The 23,861-nt window shown below is 42.7% G+C and overlaps 1 protein-coding gene across 2 annotated transcripts in view; it reads right to left on the bottom strand.

Annotated features, from left to right (window-relative positions):
• Positions 1 to 1,046: 1,046 nt before the first annotated feature.
• Positions 1,047 to 23,861, bottom strand: part of LOC112259119 (calmodulin regulator protein PCP4) — a 31,242-nt gene continuing 8,427 nt past the window's right edge. The window contains exons 2-4 of one of the 2 annotated variants that reach the window (XM_042326806.1): positions 5,503 to 5,551; positions 3,371 to 3,409; positions 1,047 to 2,191 (exon numbers count right to left, since the gene is read on the bottom strand). In XM_042326806.1, the coding sequence (XP_042182740.1) occupies positions 2,055 to 2,191; positions 3,371 to 3,409; positions 5,503 to 5,551 (225 nt within the window). In that variant the 3' untranslated portion in view covers positions 1,047 to 2,054. The remainder of the gene's footprint in view (positions 2,192 to 3,370; positions 3,410 to 5,502; positions 5,552 to 23,861) is intronic. The other variant, XM_042326807.1, reaches the window with a different exon arrangement.

The following is a 23,861-nucleotide window of genomic DNA, read 5'->3' as shown; positions in this document are numbered from 1 at the left end:
CACTGTCAAAATGATTTATTGATTTTATGCTCGGCACTGTCAAAATGATTTATTGATTTTATGCTCGGCACTGTCAAAGTGATTTATTGATTTTATGCTCGGCACTGTCAAAATGATTTATTGATTTTATGCTCAGCACTGTCAAAATGATTTATTGATTTTATGCTCGGCACTGTCAAAATGATTTATTGATTTTATGCTCGGCACTGTCAAAATGATTTATTGATTTTATGCTCGGCACTGGTGTTTGATTTATTGATTTTATGCTCGGCACTGTCAAAATGATTTATTGATTTTATGCTCGGCACTGTCAAAATGATTTATTGATTTTATGCTCGGCACTGTCAAAATGATTTATTGATTTTATGCTCGGCACTGTCAAAATGATTTATTGATTTTATGCTGGCACTGTCAAAATGATTTATTGATTTTATGCTCGGCACTGTCAAAATGATTTATTGATTTTATGCTCGGCACTGTCAAAATGATTTATTGATTTTATGCTCGGCACTGTCAAAATGATTTATTGATTTTATGCTCGGCACTGTCAAAATGATTTATTGATTTTATGCTCGGCACTGTCAAAATGATTTATTGATTTTATGCTCGGCACTGTCAAAATGATTTATTGATTTTATGTTCGGCACTGTCAAAATGATTTATTGATTTTATGTTCGGCACTGTCAAAATGATTTATTGATTTTATGCTCGGCACTGTCAAAATGATTTATTGATTTTATGCTCGGCACTGTCAAAATGATTTATTGATTTTATGTTGATTTATTGATTTTATGGCACTGTCAAAATGATTTATTGATTTTATGTTCGGCACTGTCAAAATGATTTATTGATTTTATGCTCGGCACTGTCAAAATGATTTATTGATTTTATGCTCGGCACTGTCAAAATGATTTATTGATTTTATGCTCGGCACTGTCAAAATGATTTGTTAAATAAAGAAAGAAAACAGACATCGATGACAGGCACATGGGCTAGTGGGGACCATAAACAAACACAATGTTAACAAAATAACTTCTGACTCAATGTTTACCTCTTGGATATTTATTAAGTATTCTTTGAATGTGTCTCTACTGAAGATTGATGGTATTGTACAGTATATTCCACTCATTTGGGTTTGAACAACAAAAGGAAACAATGGGGATTCAATAGAAACACCCATTAAAAAACAATTAATGTTGAAACAAAGTCATACAAACAAAATAAAAACACTTTCCATTGACGTTGAAGGGAAGGAAGGAAATCCACAATTCTCATATAAATAACGGAACAAGCCCTAGATTTAGTTGGCAAGTTGAGACACCGGAGACATTGGAAAGCAAATTGTAGCCATTGATTAAATTCTAAATGCATCAGCCACTGGGCGCTGCGATAACTGGGAGGGATCAAACAAGACAAGCTGGAATGTCTGGAAACACTCCCCACAACGAGAGGGAAACACCCTTAATAACAGACATACTAGGGAAAAAAATCTTTAGATTTATGATGCCACAGTTGAAAAGAATGCAGAATCTGACGATCAATCTTCACAATACATTTGGCTACTTGTTCCGCCTGAGGGTGATAGAACCCTGGTTCCAGTTTCTTAATTGCTTTACGAGGAAACCTACTTATCAAGCAGCGTTTTATTGTTCAAATGGGTATATTGCAGTGTACACGACATGAGAGAGACATGAGAGGACTACTAAGGGTTTGGACTGCTACAGCAACTGGAAAATATAGAGTGTAGTAGTATTACAGTATCATTAAAACACGAAAATAGCAAAATCATAGGAAAGATCAAGATTTATCCAGAACTTAACCATCATTTATGGACACAGCAATCAATTAATAAGTTACATATAATCATTTCAAAGATATCAGTGACCCCTTGATCCTTGAACCCTGACCCCTCCCTCTAGCCTTCCCTCTTTCCCTTAACTCCCCCCCAGTTGAGTCCATAATGGTGTGGTTTGATTGACATGCAAGACCAAACCCCCAACTGGTGCAGTCCCGGCCTATGGGAGACAGAGCTGCCCGGCTCTGTCCTGCCCACTCTAGGACTTTACTTCCTGCTTCTTCTTGCTCTGGAACTTCCGGAACTGTGATTGGATGGCCACAGCAGCCTTCTCCGTCTCCGGAGCCTTCATGTCGATGTCCGCAAAGTCCTCCTCAGGAGCAGCCTTAGAGTCATCTGTAGTGAGGCAATAAAGACAGTGAGAGACTGGAAGAGAGAGTGAGACAGCATAGAAAAACTGGGGAGTCTTACTGTATGTGACTCTACCACAGTTGGGGTCACTCTATTTCATCCCTCGATCATGAATGGAAAAGGTCACCTAAAAAATGGACAGTTTTCAATTCATGAATTGACTGAAAAACCTTTGTTAATAGCTATAGAATGTTTCATTCTAGAAATGTGTTTAATTTGAATTCAATTCAATAGATTATGTTTAAAGAAGCAGCCTTTTTCGAGCGTATACAGAGGGTAGGGGCTTTGCAACTTCAAAGACTTTAAATCAGGGGATAAAATGTGAAATATGAAGCAAGGCAAGCCTTTCTAATCTCCCATACATATACATGCTGTCATGTCCTCTCTTCATCCAGGAGGATTTCATTTTCTAACTCCCCTTTCATTACTCATACATTTCCCCCTTTAATCTAGAAGACAAAAGACATGTACATTAATACATCAGAATATATTTATGTTTTATTTACTTTCAAATGTAAGTTTAAACGTTTCCTAATACATAGATAATCACAGCCAAAATGCCAGCAAAGACTAAATGAGTTCAGATCAGTGCCCATGCTAGATACCGAAGAGGGAACATTCTGTGAATATTAAGCCTTGGTTGATTGCTTAAATATGAGGAGTGAACATACAGAATTGGATGCTTGAAGTGACTGTGAATGACCAAAAAAGCAATACTGGGTGCAATTTCTGTGATGCAGTTTCAATTACTAGGTCTCATCCCAACAGAATTGGGATGCGATAGTATACGTCAGTCTCCATTCACATGCATCTACTATGTGGTTTGAATACTGAAAGATCCATTCCTTTACAAGATGTCACAAATGCCATATGCATTTTACATTGTAGATAGTTGTGAATGTACACTCTTAGAAAGAAAAGGTGCTATCTAGAACCTAAAAGGGTTCTTCGGCTGTCCCCATTGGAGAACCCTTTGAAGTACCATTTTTGGTTCCAGGTAGAACCTTTTGGGGTTCCATGTGGAACCCTTTCCACAGAGGATTTTACCTGGAACCAAAAAGGGTACCCCTATGGGGACAACCGAAGAACCCTTTCAGAACCCTTTCTTCTAAGAGTGTACTAACATATAAAATGTGCACACATACAGCTAAATGAACAACATACGTTTAGGTTTAGATGGATTTTCTTCACGACCATGGCATCCTTTGAAGACAAAATGTTTTCAATGGAGAGGAATGTACATTTCATGATTGCAGAGCCCATACAATTACTCTCCATGCTATCTTTCCTTGTGTAATGGAACAGTGTGGGGACATCCCATTTCCCTGTGGGCCTAACCCATCTAAATTGATTGAAGTCAGTGGCTATTGCCAGTGTGGGTGCGTTGTTTTTTAAATATAGTTTCTGGAGGAAAGGGATGTTTCTCATGTACATATCTTGTGTTCTTCGTTAACAGACTGAGTGCCCCCCCCCCTCTCCTCTGATACATATTGCACACTTCACAACAAGGTCACAGTCCTCCTAAACCATGAATTGAGACTTGAGGAGGTGCATGTGTGAATATCTAAATTCTCCCAAATTGATGATGTCTTCATTTCTGGGGGAGATGGTAAAAGGTCATGTTGGAGCTGGTGACTGTCTGATGTATGCTGCTCAGGGACACTGGGACAATGATTGATAGTCTCAGAACATCTAGGTGAGAGCACTCAGTAGCATATGGAGGTGTATTACAATAGCTGGAATCCAAACTACATGTAATCCCCACTACCAAGTATAAAGTTCACCAAATTTGTCTAGAATAAAACATAGTCAATATAATACTGAATAAAGTCAGCCTTAAAAAAACTATAGGACTGAATGTGAGATTGTGGTAATAGATCATTCACTCATGTTACTATAGCAGGCATGGGATGCCATTGTCAGTCTTTACATTATTATAGGTCCCTTTGGTACATGTATTCTATCAACTTAAACTTAGGCAATAAAACCAATCAAATTCAATTGACAGAAGTATGGTATTTGTGTGGCTTTTACCTTTGGATTAAACTGTATAACAATGCAACTCATCGTCCAACCAGTTGAGACTAAAATCCATATGAACACCAGGTCTTACTCTTTATACTGTCTTCAGTGGCTCCAGAAGGGTGGAGAGGAGGCTCACGGCCACCCTGTTATGCTGAAGGAAGGATCAATTTAATGTGCAGAATGGCCAAATGAACCCTTTTAAAAGTGATTGGCTATCATTAACCTGCCGGCTTCATTGTGTCTTAGGATGAGATTCCAGGGATGGGGGGGGGGAGGACATAGTATATGTTACATCAATTGATTATATTGTGTATTGTTTAAAAACTTAATAGGATCCATTATTGGCTCTGTCGATACATATAGACTACAGGAAGTAGGAGGTTTCACCTTCTAGTGTGCAATATGACTATCAAATACCAAAGTCAGGGAATAATCTTGGGGAATCATCAATTATTTGATCAAGAATCTATTTGAAGTAGGACTTTTAATTAAATTTATCCTGTAGTCACATTCACTTTACCTGAATGACTGAATTCTACACTTAATGTCATTTATAGATATCAAAGGATCCTCCAAAGTATTGCAAGCCTAAGTTTGACGTCTCTAACTCTGAGGATTTGAATGTCATTATCATGACAGCAATACCATGCCCCAGCTTGGAAAGTAGGTCTTTCTGTGAATTTCAGGCATGAATGTACCCAAGGTAGATTGTCTTTATTTCTATAATGGCATATTTTCTTTCATAAAAAAACACAGAGTTAGTAAAGACAAATTATCTGTTGAGTTATGAGACATCTCTGATTCTCTGTTTTTGCTGTTTTTGGACATTCTGCTCTCCATGAGTAGAACTGCAGACTGTGGACTCTCACTCAATGTGTTCTATGACTCTCACTCAATGTGTTCTATGACTCTCACTCAATGTGTTCTATGACTCTCACTCAATGTGTTCTATGACTCTCACTCAATGTGTTCTATGACTCTCACTCAATGTGTTCTATGACTCTCACTCAATGTGTTCTATGACTCTCACTCAATGTGTTCTATGACTCTCACTCAATGTGTTCTATGACTCTCAAGCAATATGTTCTATGACTCTCACTCAATGTGTTCTATGACTCTCAAGCAATGTGGTCACATGAACCAACATGGATGGCGTTTTCGGAATTTCACAAGATGATTTTTAAAAGCAGGATATTAGTTAGTTACAGCAGGCCTATGTGATGTATGTTGTGTATTTTGTCATATTTTTCCTGTATAAATCCTGTACACACCTTGTCCAGCAGGTTTGCTGTTTCCACTCATGGCTCCAGATCCTTGTCTCTGCAAAGGAAGAGATAGCGAGGGATCAATATTCCAATATTCAATACTTTACATATGGGGAAAAACTTAGAGGTAGACCAGTAGCCAGAAGGTCTCGGGCCGTTTGTGTACATACATGCGTACAGGTGTGAGCTTCTGCTGAGACTTCTGCTCCGTGGAGGAAGCCCACACTCCCCATCCTGCACATCACATCCCTACCTGAGTTATTAATACAGTGCTTTCAATGAATTTAAACACAGCAGATGAGCTTTGATGCCAGGTAGGCGGCTGAGGAGGGAAATCATAACAACAAAAAAATGGTAGTGTCCTCAGTTTCCTCAGTTCTCTTATAGAAGAGGAAGGAAGGGGAACTCATTTCAAAGCTTTGCCATCTCAAATCAAATCAAATCAAATTTTATTTGTCACATACACATGGTTAGCAGATGTTAATGCGAGTGTAGCGAAATGCTTGTGCTTCTAGTTCCGACAATGCAGTAATAACGAGCAAGTAATCTAACTAACAATTCCAAAAAAACTACTGTCTTATACACAGTGTAAGGGGATAAAGAATATGTACATAAGGATATATGAATGAGTGATGGTACAGAGCAGCATAGGCAAGATACAGTAGATGATATCGAGTACAGTATATACATATGAGATAAGTATGTAAACCAAGTGGCATAGTTAAAGTGGCTAGTGATACATGTATTACATAAGGATGCAGTCGATGATATAGAGTACAGTATCAACGTATGCATATGAGATGAACAATGTAGGATAAGTAACATTATATAAGGTAGCATTGTTTAAAGTGGCTAGTGATATATTTACATCATTTCCCATCAATTCCCATGATTAAAGTGGCTGGAGTAGAGTCAGTGTCATTGACAGTGTGTTGGCAGTAGCCACTCAATGTTAGTGGTGGCTGTTTAACAGTCTGATGGCCTTGAGATAGAAGCTGTTTTTCAGTCTCTCGGTCCCAGCTTTGATGCACCTGTACTGACCTCGCCTTCTGGATGACAGCGGGGTGAACAGGCAGTGGCTCGGGTGGTTGATGTCCTTGATGATCTTTATGGCCTTCCTGTAGCATCGGGTGGTGTAGGTGTCCTGGAGGGCAGGTAGTTTGCCCCCGGTGATGCGTTGTGCAGACCTCACTACCCTCTGGAGAGCCTTACGGTTGAGGGCGGTGCAGTTGCCATACCAGGCGGTGATACAGCCCGCCATGATGCTCTCGATTGTGCATCTGTAGAAGTTTGTGAGTGCTTTTGGTGACAAGCCAATTTCTTCAGCCTCCTGAGGTTGAAGAGGCGCTGCTGCGCCTTCCTCACGATGCTGTCTGTGTGAGTGGACCAATTCAGTTTGTCTGTGATGTGTATGCCGAGGAACTTAAAACTTGCTACCCTCTCCACTACTGTTCCATCGATGTGGATGGGGGTGTTCCCTCTGCTGTTTCCTGAAGTCCACAATCATCTCAGCAAATTGGAGTGGGTCAAGGGTGTCAGGTAGGGTGGAGGTGATATGGTCCTTGACTAGTCTCTCAAAGCACTTCATGATGACGGATGTGAGTGCTACGGGGCGGTAGTCGTTTAGCTCAGTTACCTTAGCTTTCTTGGGAACAGGAACAATGGTGGCCCTCTTGAAGCATGTGGGAACAGCAGACTGGTATAGGGATTTGAGAGACAAGTCAAGGACCATATCACCTCCACCCTACATGACACCCTAGACCCACTCCAATTTGCTTACCGCCCAAATAGGTCCACAGACGATGCAATCTCAACCACACTGCACACTGCCCTAACCCATCTGGACAAGAGGAATACCTATGTGAGAATGCTGTTCATCGACTACAGCTCGGCATTCAACACCATAGTACCCTCCAAGCTCGTCATCAAGCTCGAGACCCTGGGTCTCGACCCCGCCCTGTGCAACTGGGTTCTGGACTTCCTGACGGGCCGCCCCCAGGTGGTGAGGGTAGGCAACAACATCTCCTCCCCGCTGATCCTCAACACTGGGGCCCCACAAGGGTGCGTTCTGAGCCCTCTCCTGTACTCCCTGTTCACCCACGACTGCGTGGCCATGCACGCCCAACTCAATCATCAAGTTTGCGGACGACACAACAGTGGTAGGCTTGATTACCAACAACGACGAGACGGCCTACAGGGAGGAGGTGAGGGCCCTCGGAGTGTGGTGTCAGGAAAATAACCTCACACTCAACGTCAACAAAACTAAGGAGATGATTGTGGACTTCAGGAAACAGCAGAGGGAACACCCCCCATCCACATCGATGGAACAGTAGTGGAGAGGGTAGCAAGTTTTAAGTTCCTCGGCATACACATCACAGACAAACTGAATTGGTCCACTCACACAGACAGCATCGTGAGGAAGGCGCAGCAGCGCCTCTTCAACCTCAGGAGGCTGAAGAAATTCGGCTTGTCACCAAAAGCACTCACAAACTTCTACAGATGCACAATCGAGAGCATCCTGGCGGGCTGTATCACCGCCTGGTATGGCAACTGCACCGCCCTCAACCGTAAGGCTCTCCAGAGGGTAGTGAGGTCTGCACAACGCATCACCGGGGGCAAACTACCTGCCCTCCAGGACACCTACACCACCCGATGCTACAGGAAGGCCATAAAGATCATCAAGGACATCAACCACCCGAGCCACTGCCTGTTCACCCCGCTGTCATCCAGAAGGCGAGGTCAGTACAGGTGCATCAAAGCTGGGACCGAGAGACTGAAAAACAGCTTCTATCTCAAGGCCATCAGACTGTTAAACAGCCACCACTAACATTGAGTGGCTACTGCCAACACACTGTCAATGACACTGACTCTACTCCAGCCACTTTAATAATGGGAATTGATGGGAAATGATGTAAATATATCACTAGCCACTTTAAACAATGCTACCTTATATAATGTTACTTACCCTACATTATTCATCTCATATGCATACGTAGATACTGTACTCTATATCATCGACTGCATCCTTATGTAATACATGTATCACTAGCCACTTTAACTATGCCACTTGGTTTACATACTCATCTCATATGTATATACTGTACTCGATATCATCTACTGTATCTTGCCTATGCTGCTCTGTACCATCACTCATTCATATATCCTTATGTACATATTCTTTATCCCCTTACACTGTGTATAAGATAGTAGTTTTTTGGAATTGTTAGATTACTTGTTCGTTATTACTGCATTGTCGGAACTAAAAGCACAAGCATTTCGCTACACTCACATTAACATCTGCTAACCATGTGTATGTGACAAATAAAATTTGATTTGATTTGATTTGATTATGTCCGTAAACACACCGGCCAGCTGGTCTGCGCATGCTCTGAGGGCGCGGCTGGGGATGCCGTCTGGGCCTGCAGCCTTGCGAGGGTTAACACGTTTAAATGTCTTACTCACTTCGGCTGTCTCACTGTTAGTGTGGAAAAACTCCCAAGGATTCACTGAGGTGATGGGATGGCATCCTTGTTAGGTCTCATCTGTCTGTGTTATACTCTGTCACATGGGGTGAGGTTGATACTGGGGTTCACCAGAGGTTACTAACACCCTCCCTTACTCTCTCCATCTCATTTCTCTCCCCCTTACTCCATCTCTACCTTTTTTTCCTCTCCCCCACCTTCTTCTTCTCTCTTCCTCTCTCCCTGCACCCTGCAGCTCTCAACAAACAATGCCTGAGCAGACAGGGGCCATGGCTCCGGACCCAGAGAGGGAGAGAAAGAAAGAAAGAAAGAAAGAAAGAGAGAGAGAGAGAGAGAGAGCAGAGGAGGGATGGGAAGCTAATCCAAGTTCAAAGGAATATAACACTCCTCCATATCAGGCCACATTAGAGCCATGAAATGAACTTCTACAGCCCAGACCAGCACTCCAGCGCAGTGCCACACAATACACTACACATGGCAGTCTATCCTCTATGTAGGGAAACACTGTCAAGGAGTACCGTAGGCAACACTAGGTAAGAACATAGGGATCCACTGAACAGGTATACAAACAACACAACGGACAAGACATCCTATAGGACAACACCTTCAAAGACTGCCATGCAAGATACTGTAATACAGGCAACTACAGTGAAACAACACACACACACACAAGCTCAAAAGTTTACATTATGAGTTGGTATTTCCCAACTGGAAAGGAGAGGATACCTTTATTGCTTTTCCACTGGTGCTGCTGTGATACAGTAGAGAAGCTCAGCATATAGAGTGGTTGCAGAGGTTAATGAAGAAACAGTAATCGCTATCTAATCTGCTCTAATCTTTGTGTTGTTGATCGTTGTCATTAGGGACCCTGTAATTGTTTAATGGTTGTTTTCTCTTTAATGACACGCAAGCAACAGCCAACAGATGTGAAAGGGAACAGCTGTGATGAAAACCATCAACATGAAGGATGGTTTCTCCTAGTCTTCATCAGTTTGAGGAAAATCCCTGATTTAGGGTCGCATCAGCTCTGTGAACGCACCCCCAGTCTCTACACACTCCTCCCTCTCTCACTTCTCTTCCTCCTCCTCCCTCTCCCTGTGATCCTTCTCTCTGCCTGGATATGGTTAGAGCTTACATAAGCAGGCTGGTCATAACGTTCAGGAAGATTACTCTGAACACACTGGCACATATTCCACATTACTCATCTTTGCTCTTTTTTTTCTCTCCAATGTGTCTTTTATCTCGCCCTCTTTCAGCTCTATCTTTGTTTTACAGCGCCTAATAAAATGTGCCCCCAAAAATTATACATTTGCATGAGGCTTTAGAAACCATGAGTGAATTCCAAATGAGACGTTTGTCACGGCTGCCTGATTCTCACGTTCCCTCTCTACTCTCACTTCTGCTTGGCTCCTTGATGCTTATCGTTCCCGCACTCGCTCATGCAAGTTTAGCAGCTATTGCCAAAGTCCTGCCAGCAACATCATCAACAAGCCATTCAAAACATGATGTATTCTATATTATACAGAATTATGGGTCACATGCTCAGTGTGGTGTGGCGGCTTTCCACACTGAACATTTCATTAGGCGCAACAAAGTGTGGTTCGTTGTCTGTGCTGAGTGTCAGATGAAGTGATGAAGCTGTAACAGTCTGTTAATTAATAGGGTTACACATGGAGCACAGTCCCTATCTGAGCCACTTTACTAGAATACTGTAGAGGATTGAGCGGGCACAACAATAACATCCTCACACGCCCTCTGCCTATCTCTCTCTCTCTCTCAAGCATGCAGAGGAGCAACATTAGAGGATCTAGATTAGCATGACAACGTGGTCCGTTAGGCCCTTTTGCTGTTGTAACTCTGTGGGTTGGCATCATTAGTCCACCAATAGAGTAGCATCTGGATACAAACTGAACTTGCCATGTAAGCAGAAAGCATCTTCCATAAAAGAGGAGATAAAGCAGTGGATCATGAATATTTGGTGAATGATGTCGATGCTTCAGGGTTTGGGGAGATGTGAACTGCCTTACTTGTCTTTTTGGGTGAAACTAATGCAAAAAAAACAGTTTTTGCATTTTATAGCCAAGATTAAAAAAATACCACAAATACCCATAATTTGTGACTGGCAAGAGTCCCACCACAATACATGGAGACATTGACATGATCTGCACAAACAGAGTTATTAGCATTTTGTCTCATGAAAGAAGGCTCGAATTAATATGTATGTCTGAATGAATGAATGAATGAGGACACAATGTGCACTGCCAGTTTGGCATGGAGGAGAGACCAGCAGATTTGTCATGCACCTGCAACCCTGTCTCTGGAAGACCTCAGCATCCACACACGCACGCACATACACACTCACACAAATGCTCTCTAACTCTCTTCCACTTCCTGAAAATCCCCATGTTTTTGAAAGAAAAACGTTTTTTTTTTTGTCTATTAAAATAACATCAAATTGCTCAGAAATAGTGTAATGTTGGAAATGACTTTTGTAGCTGGAAACAGCAGATTTTTTATTGAATATCTACATAGACGTACAGAGAATTATCAGCAACCATCACTCCTGTGTTCCAATGGCACATTGTGTTAGCTAATCCAAGATTATCATTTAAACGGCTAATTGATCATTAGAAAACCCTTTTGCAATTATGTTAGCACAGCTGAAAACTGTTGTATTTCAATTTATGCTCAGCAGTGCCTCGCAAGTGCTACACCAACTGATCTATTTTGTTATCAAAGCTCGAGTTTTGAAATATAATATGGTCTGAGAAGAACAATATTGGCAGGCCAGGCATGTAATGGGCATACTGCACAAACCTCATTCCTACAGAACTGTTTTTATTAGGTTAAAAACATTTAAGCCATGTTTAAAAATAAATCTGAGTGGTAGATGCCGGCTTGCTTTTGACCACGAAAGTGATCTTGAATCAGAAAAGGTTGACGACCACTGGTATAGATAAAGGTGGGGAGACAGGTTTAAGAAGGATTTTTAAGCCTTGATACAATTGAGAAATGGATTGTGTATGTGTGCCATTCAGAGGGTGAATGGGCAAGACAAAGGTTTTAAGTGCCTTTGGATGGATTATGGTAGTATGTGCCAGGTGCACTGGTTTGTGTAAAGAACTGCAACACTGCTATGTTTTTCCACACTCAACAGTTTCCCGTGTGTATCAAGAATGGTCCACCACCCAAAGGACATCCAGCCATCTTGACACAAAATGTGGGAATCATTGGAGTCAACATGGGCCAGCATCCCTGTGGAACGCTTTCGACACCCTATAGAGTCCATGCCCGGACGAATTGAGGCTGTTCTGAGGGCAAAAGGGGGGGGGGTGTTCCTAATGTTTGGTATACTCAGTGTAGAATGCAGTGTATGTTACTGATAGGAGAGAGTCTGCATATGAGAGGTAGATTGTAACCACAGATGTAGAGCTAAGTGTGTTTATATGAGTGTACCCTCCACTTAATTTCTGATTGTGTAACTAATATCCCAAACTAGAGATGGGGGTAATGTGTACTGTCTCCTGGCAGGCTTCAGTCCAGGAGGTCTGCACTACAGTGTGTCCTGCTTCAGCTCAGCATAGTTCAGCCTGGTTGGGCCCATGGACAGCACAGCTTACACAGCAGCCATGGAAAACACTACATTAGGTTGGCCACTGAGAGATGCCAAAACAGATGGCTCCAAATGTTGGAATACTTGTTTGGTGTGGCCCGCGAGTGAGCAAGAGAGTGGGTGTGTGTGTGCGCATGTGTGGGTGTGTGAGTTTGTGTGCTTTGTGAGTCCAACTGATGCCAGACCTAAATAAAACCTGAAACTCAGATGTGTGAGGGTATGTACAAATCTTTATATTTAGTTGCGTGTGAACGTGTGCGTGGGTATGTGTGTGCGCCAGTGTGTGTCTGTTACACGCTGGCATGCCTTGGTTCCATCACACCTCGTCCCAATACATCTGAGCCTCTCCTCCACTCCTTTCCTCGCCTATCTGCTCTCCTCTCCTCTGCTCTCCTCTACTGGGCTTTAATTTCATTAACCCACAGACCGAACATGAAGGATGACCTTGTCTCCACCTCATTTCATCTTTACTGATAGATGTGTTCCTGACACAAGAGAGCCTAGGACACACAAAGAGTAATGACCGGATGATCTTCCATCAGAGTAATGAATGAATGGTGCTGTGGTGAAAAACATAGGAACACAGCAATGAGAGACAGATTAACAAAGCTTTTACACAACCTAACCTTTGCACACTCAAATTTCAGAAATGTTGGTAAATGAGCTTTAATTGTTTAAAGAAATTATGAAAAAGATTGGTGCTTTTTCTAATCATGGCCTGGGGTTGTTCAACGACAGACATGTATTTATTTAAAAACTTGGTTTCATTTTAGAGAGACAATTAATCACGTTTTCTTTGCACACACAGAAAAAAACATGTTTTATTGTCACATACACTGGATAGGTGCAGTGAAATATGTTATTTTACAGGGTCTGCCTTAGTAGTACAGCACCTCTGGAGGAAATTAGGGTTAAGTGATTTGCTCAAAAGCACATCAACATATTTTCTTCCACCTTGGGTATTCAAACCAGCAACCTTTCGGTTACTGTACCAACACTCTAACCGTGAGGCTACCTGCCACCCCCTGCTACAGCGCTTAGCAAAAAAGAACACACATTTTCATACACATCTAAAAGCTACGAATTCAAAATATGACAACAGTAATATTTTACACACACACGAAGGAACCCACATTTATTTGAAGAGTTTATTTCCAAAATGCTATAATCACCAATTTTTCACACACACACACAAAACGTTCCTTTTTCAGGACACTGTCTTTCAAAGATAACCCAAATAACTTCACAGATCTTCATTGTAAAGAGTTTAAACACTGTTTCCCATGCTGAACCATAAACAATTAATGAACATGCACCTGTGGAACAGTCGTTAAGACACTAACAGCTTACAGACGGTAGGCAATTAAGGTCACAGTTATGAAAACTTAGGACACTAAAGAGGCTTTCTACTGACTCTGAAAAACACCAAAAGAAAGATGCCCAGGTTCCCTGCTCATCTGCGTGAATGTGCCTTAGGCATGCTGCAAGGAGGCATGAGGACTGCAGATGTGGCCAGGGCAATACATTTCAATGTCCGTACTGTGAGACACCTAAAACAGTGCTACAGGGAGACAGGACGGACAGCTGATCGTCCTGGCAGTGGCAGACCACGTGTAACAACACCTGCACAGGATCGGTACATCCGAACAGCACACCTGAGGGACAGGTACATGATGGCAACAACAGCTGCCCGAGCTACACCAAGAATGCACAATCCCTCCATCACTGCTCAGACTGTCTGCAATAGGCTGAGAGAGGCTGGACTGAGGGCTTGTAGGCCTGTTGTAAGGCAGGTCTTCACCAGACATCACCGGCAACGATGTCGCCTATGGGCACAAACCCACCGCTGCTGGACCAGACAGGACTGGCAAAAAGTGCCCTTCTCTGACAGGTCGCGGTTTTGTCTCAATAGGGGTGATGGTCGCATTTGATTTATCACCGAGGCCTATACTCTGGAGCGGGATCGATTTGGAGGTGGAGGGTCCGTCATGGTTTGGGGCGGTGTGTAACAGCATCATCGGACTGAGCTTGTTGTCATTGCAGGCAATCTCAACGCTGTGCGTTACAGGGAAGACATCCTCCTCCCTCATGTGGCACCCTTCCTGCAGGCTCATCCTGACTTGACCCTCCAGCATGACAATGCCACCAGCCATACTGCTCGGTCTGTGCGTGATTTCCTGCGAGACAGGAATATCAGTGTTCTGCCATGGCCAGCGAAGGGCCCGGATCTCAATCCCATTAAGCACATTTGGGACCTGTTGGATCGGAGGGTGAGGGCTAGGGCCATTCCCCACAGAAATGTCCGGGAACTTGCAGGTGCCTTGGTGGAAGAGTGGGGTAACATCTCACAGCAAGAACTGGAAAATCTGCAGCTGGTGGCCACACCAGATACTGACTGTTACTTTTGATTTTGACCCCCCTTTGTTTATGGACACATTATTCTATTTCTGTTAGTCAAATGTCTGTGGAACTTGTTCAGTTTATGTCTCAGTTGTTGAATCTTGTTATGTTCATACAACTATTTACACATGTTAAGTTTGCTGAAAATAAATGCAGTTGACAGTGAGAGGACGTTTCTTTTTTTGCTGAGTTTATATACACACTTTTAGAACCACATATACCAAGCTCATGCTTATGCAACAGCTCATGCTTATGCAACAGAAACTTCACATGAGATACAGTAAAACATGTCAAACTGTACCTATTTATCTTTCTTTTAACATTTATTTTAAGAGCTTATATCCAAAATGCTATATCTACCAATTTTTCACACATATATCTGGGTCTGGGTCAGAGATTAAGAGATTGCGTTGGCCCCTGACCTCAGTGGCTGGGTCTGTCTGTGGTGAACGCCAGTGGTTGCTGGTCACTCTCCCCGACTATGTCGTGCCGACAGTCATTCAGGAGCATCATGGTGATACATTGAGACATCTGTCACAACATTATGTCAGACTCTCACTGAACACGCCAACTTGCCGTTCATCATTAAACACTGCACTCAGGCAAAGGCATAAAATACACAAACATAAACACAAGCACAAACTAAAACAGATTCTCATGTTGGGCCACCAAGCAGCACAGCACAGCCATTTCCAGAGATGCCACTGATTAGGAGTAGGAGATTGGAGAAAGAGGAACAACAACAGCAGCCATGGTCCACTCAGTCTATTACATAGTGTTTCACTGAGACTCAGGCGGTAATATGGCCAGTTAAAATGTGAGTGGGCACAGTTACTGCAGGAACTGCAGAGATAACGATTCCATGGTGTTCATTTAGTTCAGTTCAGTCAGTTCCCAGTTGAGACAGGCATCATGGGCACAGCTTGGACTGAGGCACTGAGGAGCTGCTTGTCACGTCATGCTCCCAGTCCCATATGTCAAAGCCGGAGAGGAAGCTTAACTAATGGGATGAGGGTGATGATGGTGATGATATTGATAATGATTATTATGTTTCCAGCAAATAAGGCTGGTTTTTCCTAGCATGGTTGTGTCATAAGTTATAGTGAGCACACAGCTCTGAGCTTAGGGAGGTGTTGGTAGATAACTCAAAGCTGTGATTCCTTCTTACACACACACACACACAAAAAATGTTTAGCAAGCATAAGACCCTGCCATCCTCTGTCCCTTCCACAGGAGGTAAATTGCTGATGGGTGAGTCGGTGAATCCCCAGGGCATGCCCAGCCCAACCTGGTCCTATACTCGCATGCAGAGCTTGGCACGCACCACAGCGCAGTGCGTTTAACCTGGTGCCACCCAGAGGTCTGCACTCAGCACTCCACAGTCCTTCAGCTTGACTCTTCAACCTATCTGTCTACCTGGCAAAGCCACCCAAAGTCACGCCAAACTGCTTCCTCTCACTGTAAACCTTAACCCCTTACTAGGGGTAGATGGGAGCCGGGTTACTGTATATGAGCCAAACCTCATTGCCTCAAGCTCACATTGATGGTCTGGATATATGGTATAGAGCTGCCTTTATGGCATAGCTAGTACGTAACCTTAACAACGATGTGTTGTTGTGAAATTAAATATCATCAGTAGGCAAATAGAGACATTCTCTTCCTGCTGTTAGTTAATGTATTCATCTCATCTCTCATGACTAAATGGAGTCAAATTTCTGCTGTAGTTTAAACCTAGATCGGAGCATCACTTCCTGTTTGATGTTAAACATGTATGTTTAACCATTGATATAATTTATTTAATAAAGCACGCCCTCACAATGATGTGATGAAAGGGTGGTGTGGTAGTTAGGGGGTTGAATTAGTCAAATAAATAAATGTCTCCTCGCTGACGTTTCTGGGGCTATTTTGGGTGTTTCTGGCAGCTTGGTCTCTCCAGAGGTTCTCCACACTGCAGTCAGTGTCTATTAACTATTCAACAAGGAGGAGAGGAGACGCTAGGCAAACTAGGACACAGATGACAATGTCGACAACTCAGCCCCAACCAACAGTCCTCAGCAGCACTATCGTTGTGGGGTGTACAGGGGATGGGAATCGGGAGCCAGAGTGACAGTGTGGAAGACTGGCTACCACGGCTCAGAGGGATAGGAGGGAGGTGGGAGCTGAAGGGAAGCAGGGTTCAGGTAGGATGGAGCCGGCTACTGAGACAGGCTGATTCAGACACTGGACTATGACAGCTATGGTTCATAGCCACCAGAACTGTTACCAAAAATGTGCACTCAAGCTTAGTGGATTTTCTGCTGCAAAGCACCCATTGTGATTTGGTACCATACATGGACGCTGAAATTGTATCCACCTAAGCATTGGGCGCTCTCCTAAGCTTTACAGGCCCTACTGTGATTTGTATTGTTGTCTGGTAAATTAAATGAACACTGAAATTGGACAAGACAAGCAATAAGCCAGCTGATTGGAGTGAATGTGGACTATTCAAATGAACCATTTTCACCACTGACCAATGGAACCCTCACTGTATTAACCTAAGAATAACCCCTTCTTCACACATTACCCGGTGTCGAAACTCATTAGCATACCGGTACGCCAATGTTCCCTAATCAAAAAGACCTGACACAAGAAGAGTCTCCTTTAAATGAATGCTTTCAAGGCAGAGCTTTAAGCTGAGATGGTCTTTGTCATTATTCCAGGCTCTATGGGAGGAAAGGGATCTCCTGAGCTCAGCTGCCAACACATTAGATAACTCTGGCTTAACCATAATTCTGTTTTGTAGCCCGATATCCAGCTTAAAAGCTCAGGGCTTGGCAACGTTGGATGGAAATGGGCAAAAATTCAATGCATGCACATACAGAATTTATTACTTAGCCTAATAATCGCTGGAATCCTGTCAAGTGTCCATCTACCTTGAAGGGTAGTGCTAGAATGCCTACTCGTTAAGCAGACACACAGAAGCCAAGTTTAGAGGATAGAGGATGTCCATGTTTGAATGGGATGGCATAATGGTAAAGGTCTTCCTCTCATGCGTTAATGCTCTGGTGTTGGAGGGCACAGTTAAGGCGTTCAACTTTATATTTAAGTCATTCAGCACACATTCTTATCTAGAACAACTTAGAGAAGGGAGTGCATACATTTTCACACGGTCACCCTTGGGAACCGAACTGGCGTTGCAAGTGCCATGCTCTACCAAGTGAGTCACACAGGCTTGACTCATCCATCTATCCAGAATCTGAAGCTGACATCGTCATTATTAGATACAGACTAGGTCAGCGGTGCCGCTGAGAGAAGGAAAGTTAGGGGACGACCTTGGTGGTAGGAGTGACCGTGGGAGAGACTATTTTGAGATGGCCTCCTCTTCGTGACAGTGTTAAGTGACAGTTGTTGAACTTTAGTTCATTCTCTCCGGCATTGCATTTAGCTGTTTGTTAATATCAGCATAGAAGTCAATTGAGTAGATTCTGCCTCTGCTCTTCACTTTAGACCTGGGAATGTTGCCTATGTTCATTCAGTCTGCACACTGACTGATGTAACAAAGGAGAGTGGAATTTTGCAATGACAATAACAAGGCTTCAGACTTAGGTATGAGCATCATAATTCCAGATACTGTCTGAGTATAATGTAAGTTCTTAATGTTTTTCTTTCCGTCCATACTTTCTGGAAAGTTCAGATTCTGGATTACTGTCTTTGTATAAAAGGTCATTATCATTCCATGCGTTGTCATGGTAAACATTGAAGGACGGAAAATCTTTATGTAGAGACAGACAATCCAGCAAGACATGAATCTCTAATTATAGAAGAAGAGGGACCTAGTGACATGTGAGTGCTGTGCTTCTAGTGGGCCACTCATTCCAAGTCGGGTACTTCCATTGACATCCAATCTGCCCTGGCTGCGCTGTGTTAACAGAACCTTCCTTCCCTCACTGACCTGTATGTGTTGTACTAACTACAGTACATATTATCAGACAGACAGGAAGTAGCAGTTTTTCTCCCTGCTGGAATAACCGGAGCAAAACTAATGATACACCAGCATGGTTTCCCCATAAAACATTAACACGCATTAGACAGACTCCAGGGCTCTCTCTCTCTCAGCACACATCCAACAAAGTGCACAACATCTTTCAGCAGCACATCTGTATATACAAGCGTCTCAGAGTAGGAGCGCTGCTTTACAGTAGTATCAGTTTTGTCTTTTAGATTCGAATGAATGGACCTGATCCTGGATCAGCACTCCTACTCTGAGATGTTTAATGAATACAGGCCCAGACAACATGACGGCTGTTGTCTGCACTGTATTTCTATTAGGATGAGTAATCATAATGAGAAGTTGATCCATACAGTCAATCCTGTGCCTCAGTCCTAGCTCGAGGACATGGCTATATGTAGCTGGTTATTATACAGTAAGTGTAATCCTTTGGCATCACATGGAATGTGTTACGAAAGCATCATAAAAACAATGGGGTATTAGATGTTTAGGCGTTGCTATAAATGCATCGTATTTATGTTACTTTATTGAGATTAATGCTGAATGAGAATAAAACAAATGTCCCGAGACTGACTGTTATGAGAAACTGGAGCTCAGATGCTAACCTCCCTTTATGACTCTCTGAGACATGCAAAACTGGGTTCAAATAGTTTGTTTTCTTTCAATACTTTATCTGTGCTTGAATGAGTTTGCCAAATATATGGGTCTGGCGCAATGGAACAAATGGAATAGTTCCAAAAGTGCATACTTTAGTCCCATCTGGCATACTTGGCAGTCTAAGTCTAACAATCAAAGTATTTGAAAGATCTTAAATACAATTTGAACCCAGGACTGCTTCCATGCTTAAATGTGTCTGCAGTGTAAAGCTTACTACAAGCTCTACGCAGATGCAAGATTCGGAGTGTTGCAATGTCATTTTTAATACCAAAAGGAGCATCTTCTTGTAAATGCTCCAGCATTCAAAACACATTTTTACTACCTGAAAATTGAGACATGCTGTATCATTCCTTCCGCAGCTGTGGGGGCAGTGTTGTCGCTTGATTGATATAGCTGATCTAAAAGCTCTAAAGGCTATTCATCAAAGTAGCGTATTTTGCATTGATAACCAAATATAATCTCAGCGACTGTTCAAACTGTAAACAAAAACATCAAGAATCCACCCAAAAAGGTATTTTGTTTACTACAGGCTATTGTGAAATGATAGAACCTGCTGTAGCCAGCTTGTTAGCCATGTGCTTTTTCTCCAGGATCAAAACATGATAATGTTCTATTTTTATCTGATATGGGAATAAATACAGACGTGGCAAAAAGTTTAGAATGACACAAATATTAATTTTCACAAAGTCTGCTGCCTCAGTTTGTATGATGGCAATTTGCATATACTCCAGAATGTTATGAAGAGTTATCAGATGAAATGCAATCAATTGCAAAGTCCCTCTTTGCCATGCAAATTAACTGAATCCCCCAAAAACATTTCCACTGCATTTCAGCCCTGCCACAAAAGGACCAGCTGACATCATGTCAGTGATTCTCTCGTTAACACAGGTGTGAGTGTTGACGAGGACAAGGCTGGAGATCACTCTGTCATGCTTACTGAGTTCGAATAACAGACTGGAAGCATTAAAAGGAGGGTGTTGCTTGGAATCATTGTTCTTCCTCTGTCAACCATGGTTACCTGCAAGGAAACACGTACCATCATCATTGCTTTGCACAAAAAGGGCTTCACAGGCAAGGATATTGCTGCCAGTAAGATTGCACCTAAATCAACCATTTATCAGATCATCAAGAACTTCAAGGAGAGCGGTTCAATTGTTGTGAAGAAGGCTTCAGGGCGCTCAGGAAAGTCCAGCAAGTGCTAGGAAACTCCTAAAGTTGATTCAGATGCAGGATTGGGGCACCACCAGTACAGAGCTTGCTCAGGAATGGCAGCAGGCAGGTGTGAGTGCATCTGCACGCACAGTGAGGTGAAGACTTTTGTCAAGAAGGGCAGCCACTTCTCTCCAGGAAAAACATCAGGGACAGACTGATATTCTGCAAAAGGTACAGGGATTGGACTGCTGAGTACTGGGGTAAAGTCATTTTCTCTGATGAATCCCCTTTCCGATTGTTTGGGGCATCCGGAAAAAAGCCTGTCCGGAGAAGAGAAGTTGAGCGCTACCATCAGTCCTGTGTCATGACAACAGTAAAGCATCCTGAGACCATTCATGTGTGGGGTTGGTTCTCAGCCAAGGGAGTGGGCTCACTCACAATTTTACCAAAGAACACAGCCATGAATAAAGAATGGTACCATACATCCTCCGAGAGCAACTTCTCCCAACCATCCAGGAACAGTTTAGTGACGAACAATGCCTTTTCCAGCATGATGGAGCACCTTGCCATAAGGCAACAGTGATAACTAAGAGGCTCGGGGAACAAAACATCAATATTTTGGGTCCATGGCCAGGAAACTCCCCAGACCTTAATCCCATTGAGAACTTGTGGTCAATTCTCAAGAGGCGGTTGTACAAACAAAACCCCACAAATTCTGACAAACTCCAAGCATTGATTGTGCAAGAATGGGCTGCCATCAGTCAGGATGGTTTTGAAAAAGAAGGGTCAACATTGCAAATATTGACTCTTTGCATCAACTTCATGTAATTGTCAATAAAAGCTTTTGACACTTATGAAATGCTTTTAATTATACATCAGTATTCCATAGTAACATCTGACAAAAATATCTAAAGACACTGAAGCAGCAAACTTTGTGAAAATTAATATTTGTGTCATTCTCAAAACTTTTGGCCACGACTGTACACAAGCAGCATATCAAACTGGGATAATATTTTAAGTTACACTAGCAAGATTAAGTATATTTACCAGGGCATACACTAAATTACTAAAAGTATGTGGACACCTGCTTGGCGAACATCTCAATCCAAAATCACGGGCATTAATATGGAGTTGGTCCCCCCTTTGCTGCTATAAAAGCCTCAACTCTTCTGGGAAGGCTTTCCACTAGATGTTGGAACATTGCTACTTCCATTGAGCCACAAGAACATTAGTGAGGTCGGGCACTGATTTTGGGCAATTAGGCCTGGCTCGCAGTCAGTGTTCCAATTCATCGCAAAGGTGTTTGATGGGGTTGAGGTCAGGGCTCTGTGCAGGCCAGTCAAATTCTTCCACACCGATCTCGACAAACCATTTCTGTATGGACCTCGCTTTATGCACGGGGGCATTGTCATGCTTAAACAGGAAAGGGCATCCCCCAAACTGTTGCCATAAAGTTGGAAGCACAGAATTGTCTAGAAAGTTATTGTATGTTGTAGCCTTAAGATTTCCCTTCATTGGAAGTAAGGGGCCTACCCCAAACCATGAAAAACAGCCCCACATCATAATTCCTCCTCCACCAAACTTTACAGTTGGCACTATGTATTCAGGCAGGTAGCATTCTCCTGACATCCGCCAAACCCATTTCATCTGTCGTTTCCACTGCTCCAGTCCAATGGCGGCGAGTTTTACATAACTCCAGTCAACGCTTGGCATTGCGCATGGTGATTTTAGGCTTGTGTGCAGCTGCTCGGGCATGGAAACCCATTTCATGAAGCTCCCGACGAACAGTTCTTTCCAGAGGCAATTTGGAACTCGGTAGCCACTTGTTGCTCCTAGACGTTTCCACTTCACAATAACAACACTTACAGGTGACTGGGGCAGCTCTAGCAGGGCAGACATTTGACAAACTGACTTGTTGGAAAGGTGGCACCCTATGATGGTGCCATGTTGAAAGTCACTGAACTCTTCAGTGAGGCCATTCTACTGCCAATATTTGTCGATGGAGATTGAATGGCTGTATGCTATTGCCACCTTGACAATGGGTGTTGGACCAGCGACGATATAATGTTACCAAAAGGTGTCCTCTACTCCAAAAATCCCACTCCACCCACCTGCGTGCATGCACATAGATCAACGAAGTGAAACTTGAAGTAACCTTTAATAATTGCTAGAAATTAAATCTGCCTCCTCTCCTTCTCCTGGTGTCTGTCCCCATCCCACACCTCTGATGTTAGCCCTATGTTGTGGACCAGGTTATGGGGAGTGCACAGCAGACAGGGATCAGACAATTTAGCTGGATTACAGATCATTTTATCATAATCTCTGCTCATTGTGAGGGGCGATTAGGGTCAGAGTGTGGCATCGTGATTCACAATGAGCACTGAATAATTCTGAACCAGGATCATGTCTCACCAGCGTAATGTTGCATGTTTCGTACACCGTGGAGTATTACATAATGGACTGATCTGAGGACTGTGACCAATTTCAATTTCAGAGAAACATATGATTTAAAAGAATTATACCTATGCACTCTGTCAGATGCCAGTTAGTCATTCAAAAGAGATTATACCAATTAATATGACGTTTCCACTAACAGATTAACTCAAAAATATTGTTCAGGTCAAAAACAACAAAAAATGTACTTTGGCTAATTTCCTCAGACTTCCATTGACTGAATTGGTGCCTAAATCTGTCGAACAGGCACTTCTGAGCTGAATTTAATTCCCTCTTTCTGACTTTCATCAGTAGAAACGAGGGTAAAAAGGACACAAAGAGACACTACACTTCCCTACCTCCCTCGCCTCTGCTACACCGACCTTTTTACACTAATTGGTAGCAACCTTCTCTCATTCTCCTTTTCCATTGATGTAGAAAAGGCTAGAGTGAAGAGGGGGCCTGGTGGTCCACTTCTGATGATGAAACAGAGGGCTTTGCTAAGTAGGCACCAAGGCCACCATGCATCCAAATTGTTGGATGCAGTTCCATATTGGACTCTTTGTCTGATGCATTGCCATTACTTAGACAGAGAATCAGTAGGTTAAGATTTAAATAATACTATTTTCAAATAGAGGAT

Source organism: Oncorhynchus tshawytscha, linkage group LG09 (genome assembly GCF_018296145.1).
Source record: "Oncorhynchus tshawytscha isolate Ot180627B linkage group LG09, Otsh_v2.0, whole genome shotgun sequence".
Taxonomy (NCBI): domain Eukaryota; kingdom Metazoa; phylum Chordata; class Actinopteri; order Salmoniformes; family Salmonidae; genus Oncorhynchus; species Oncorhynchus tshawytscha.
This window is presented reverse-complemented; position numbering and strand designations above follow the sequence as displayed.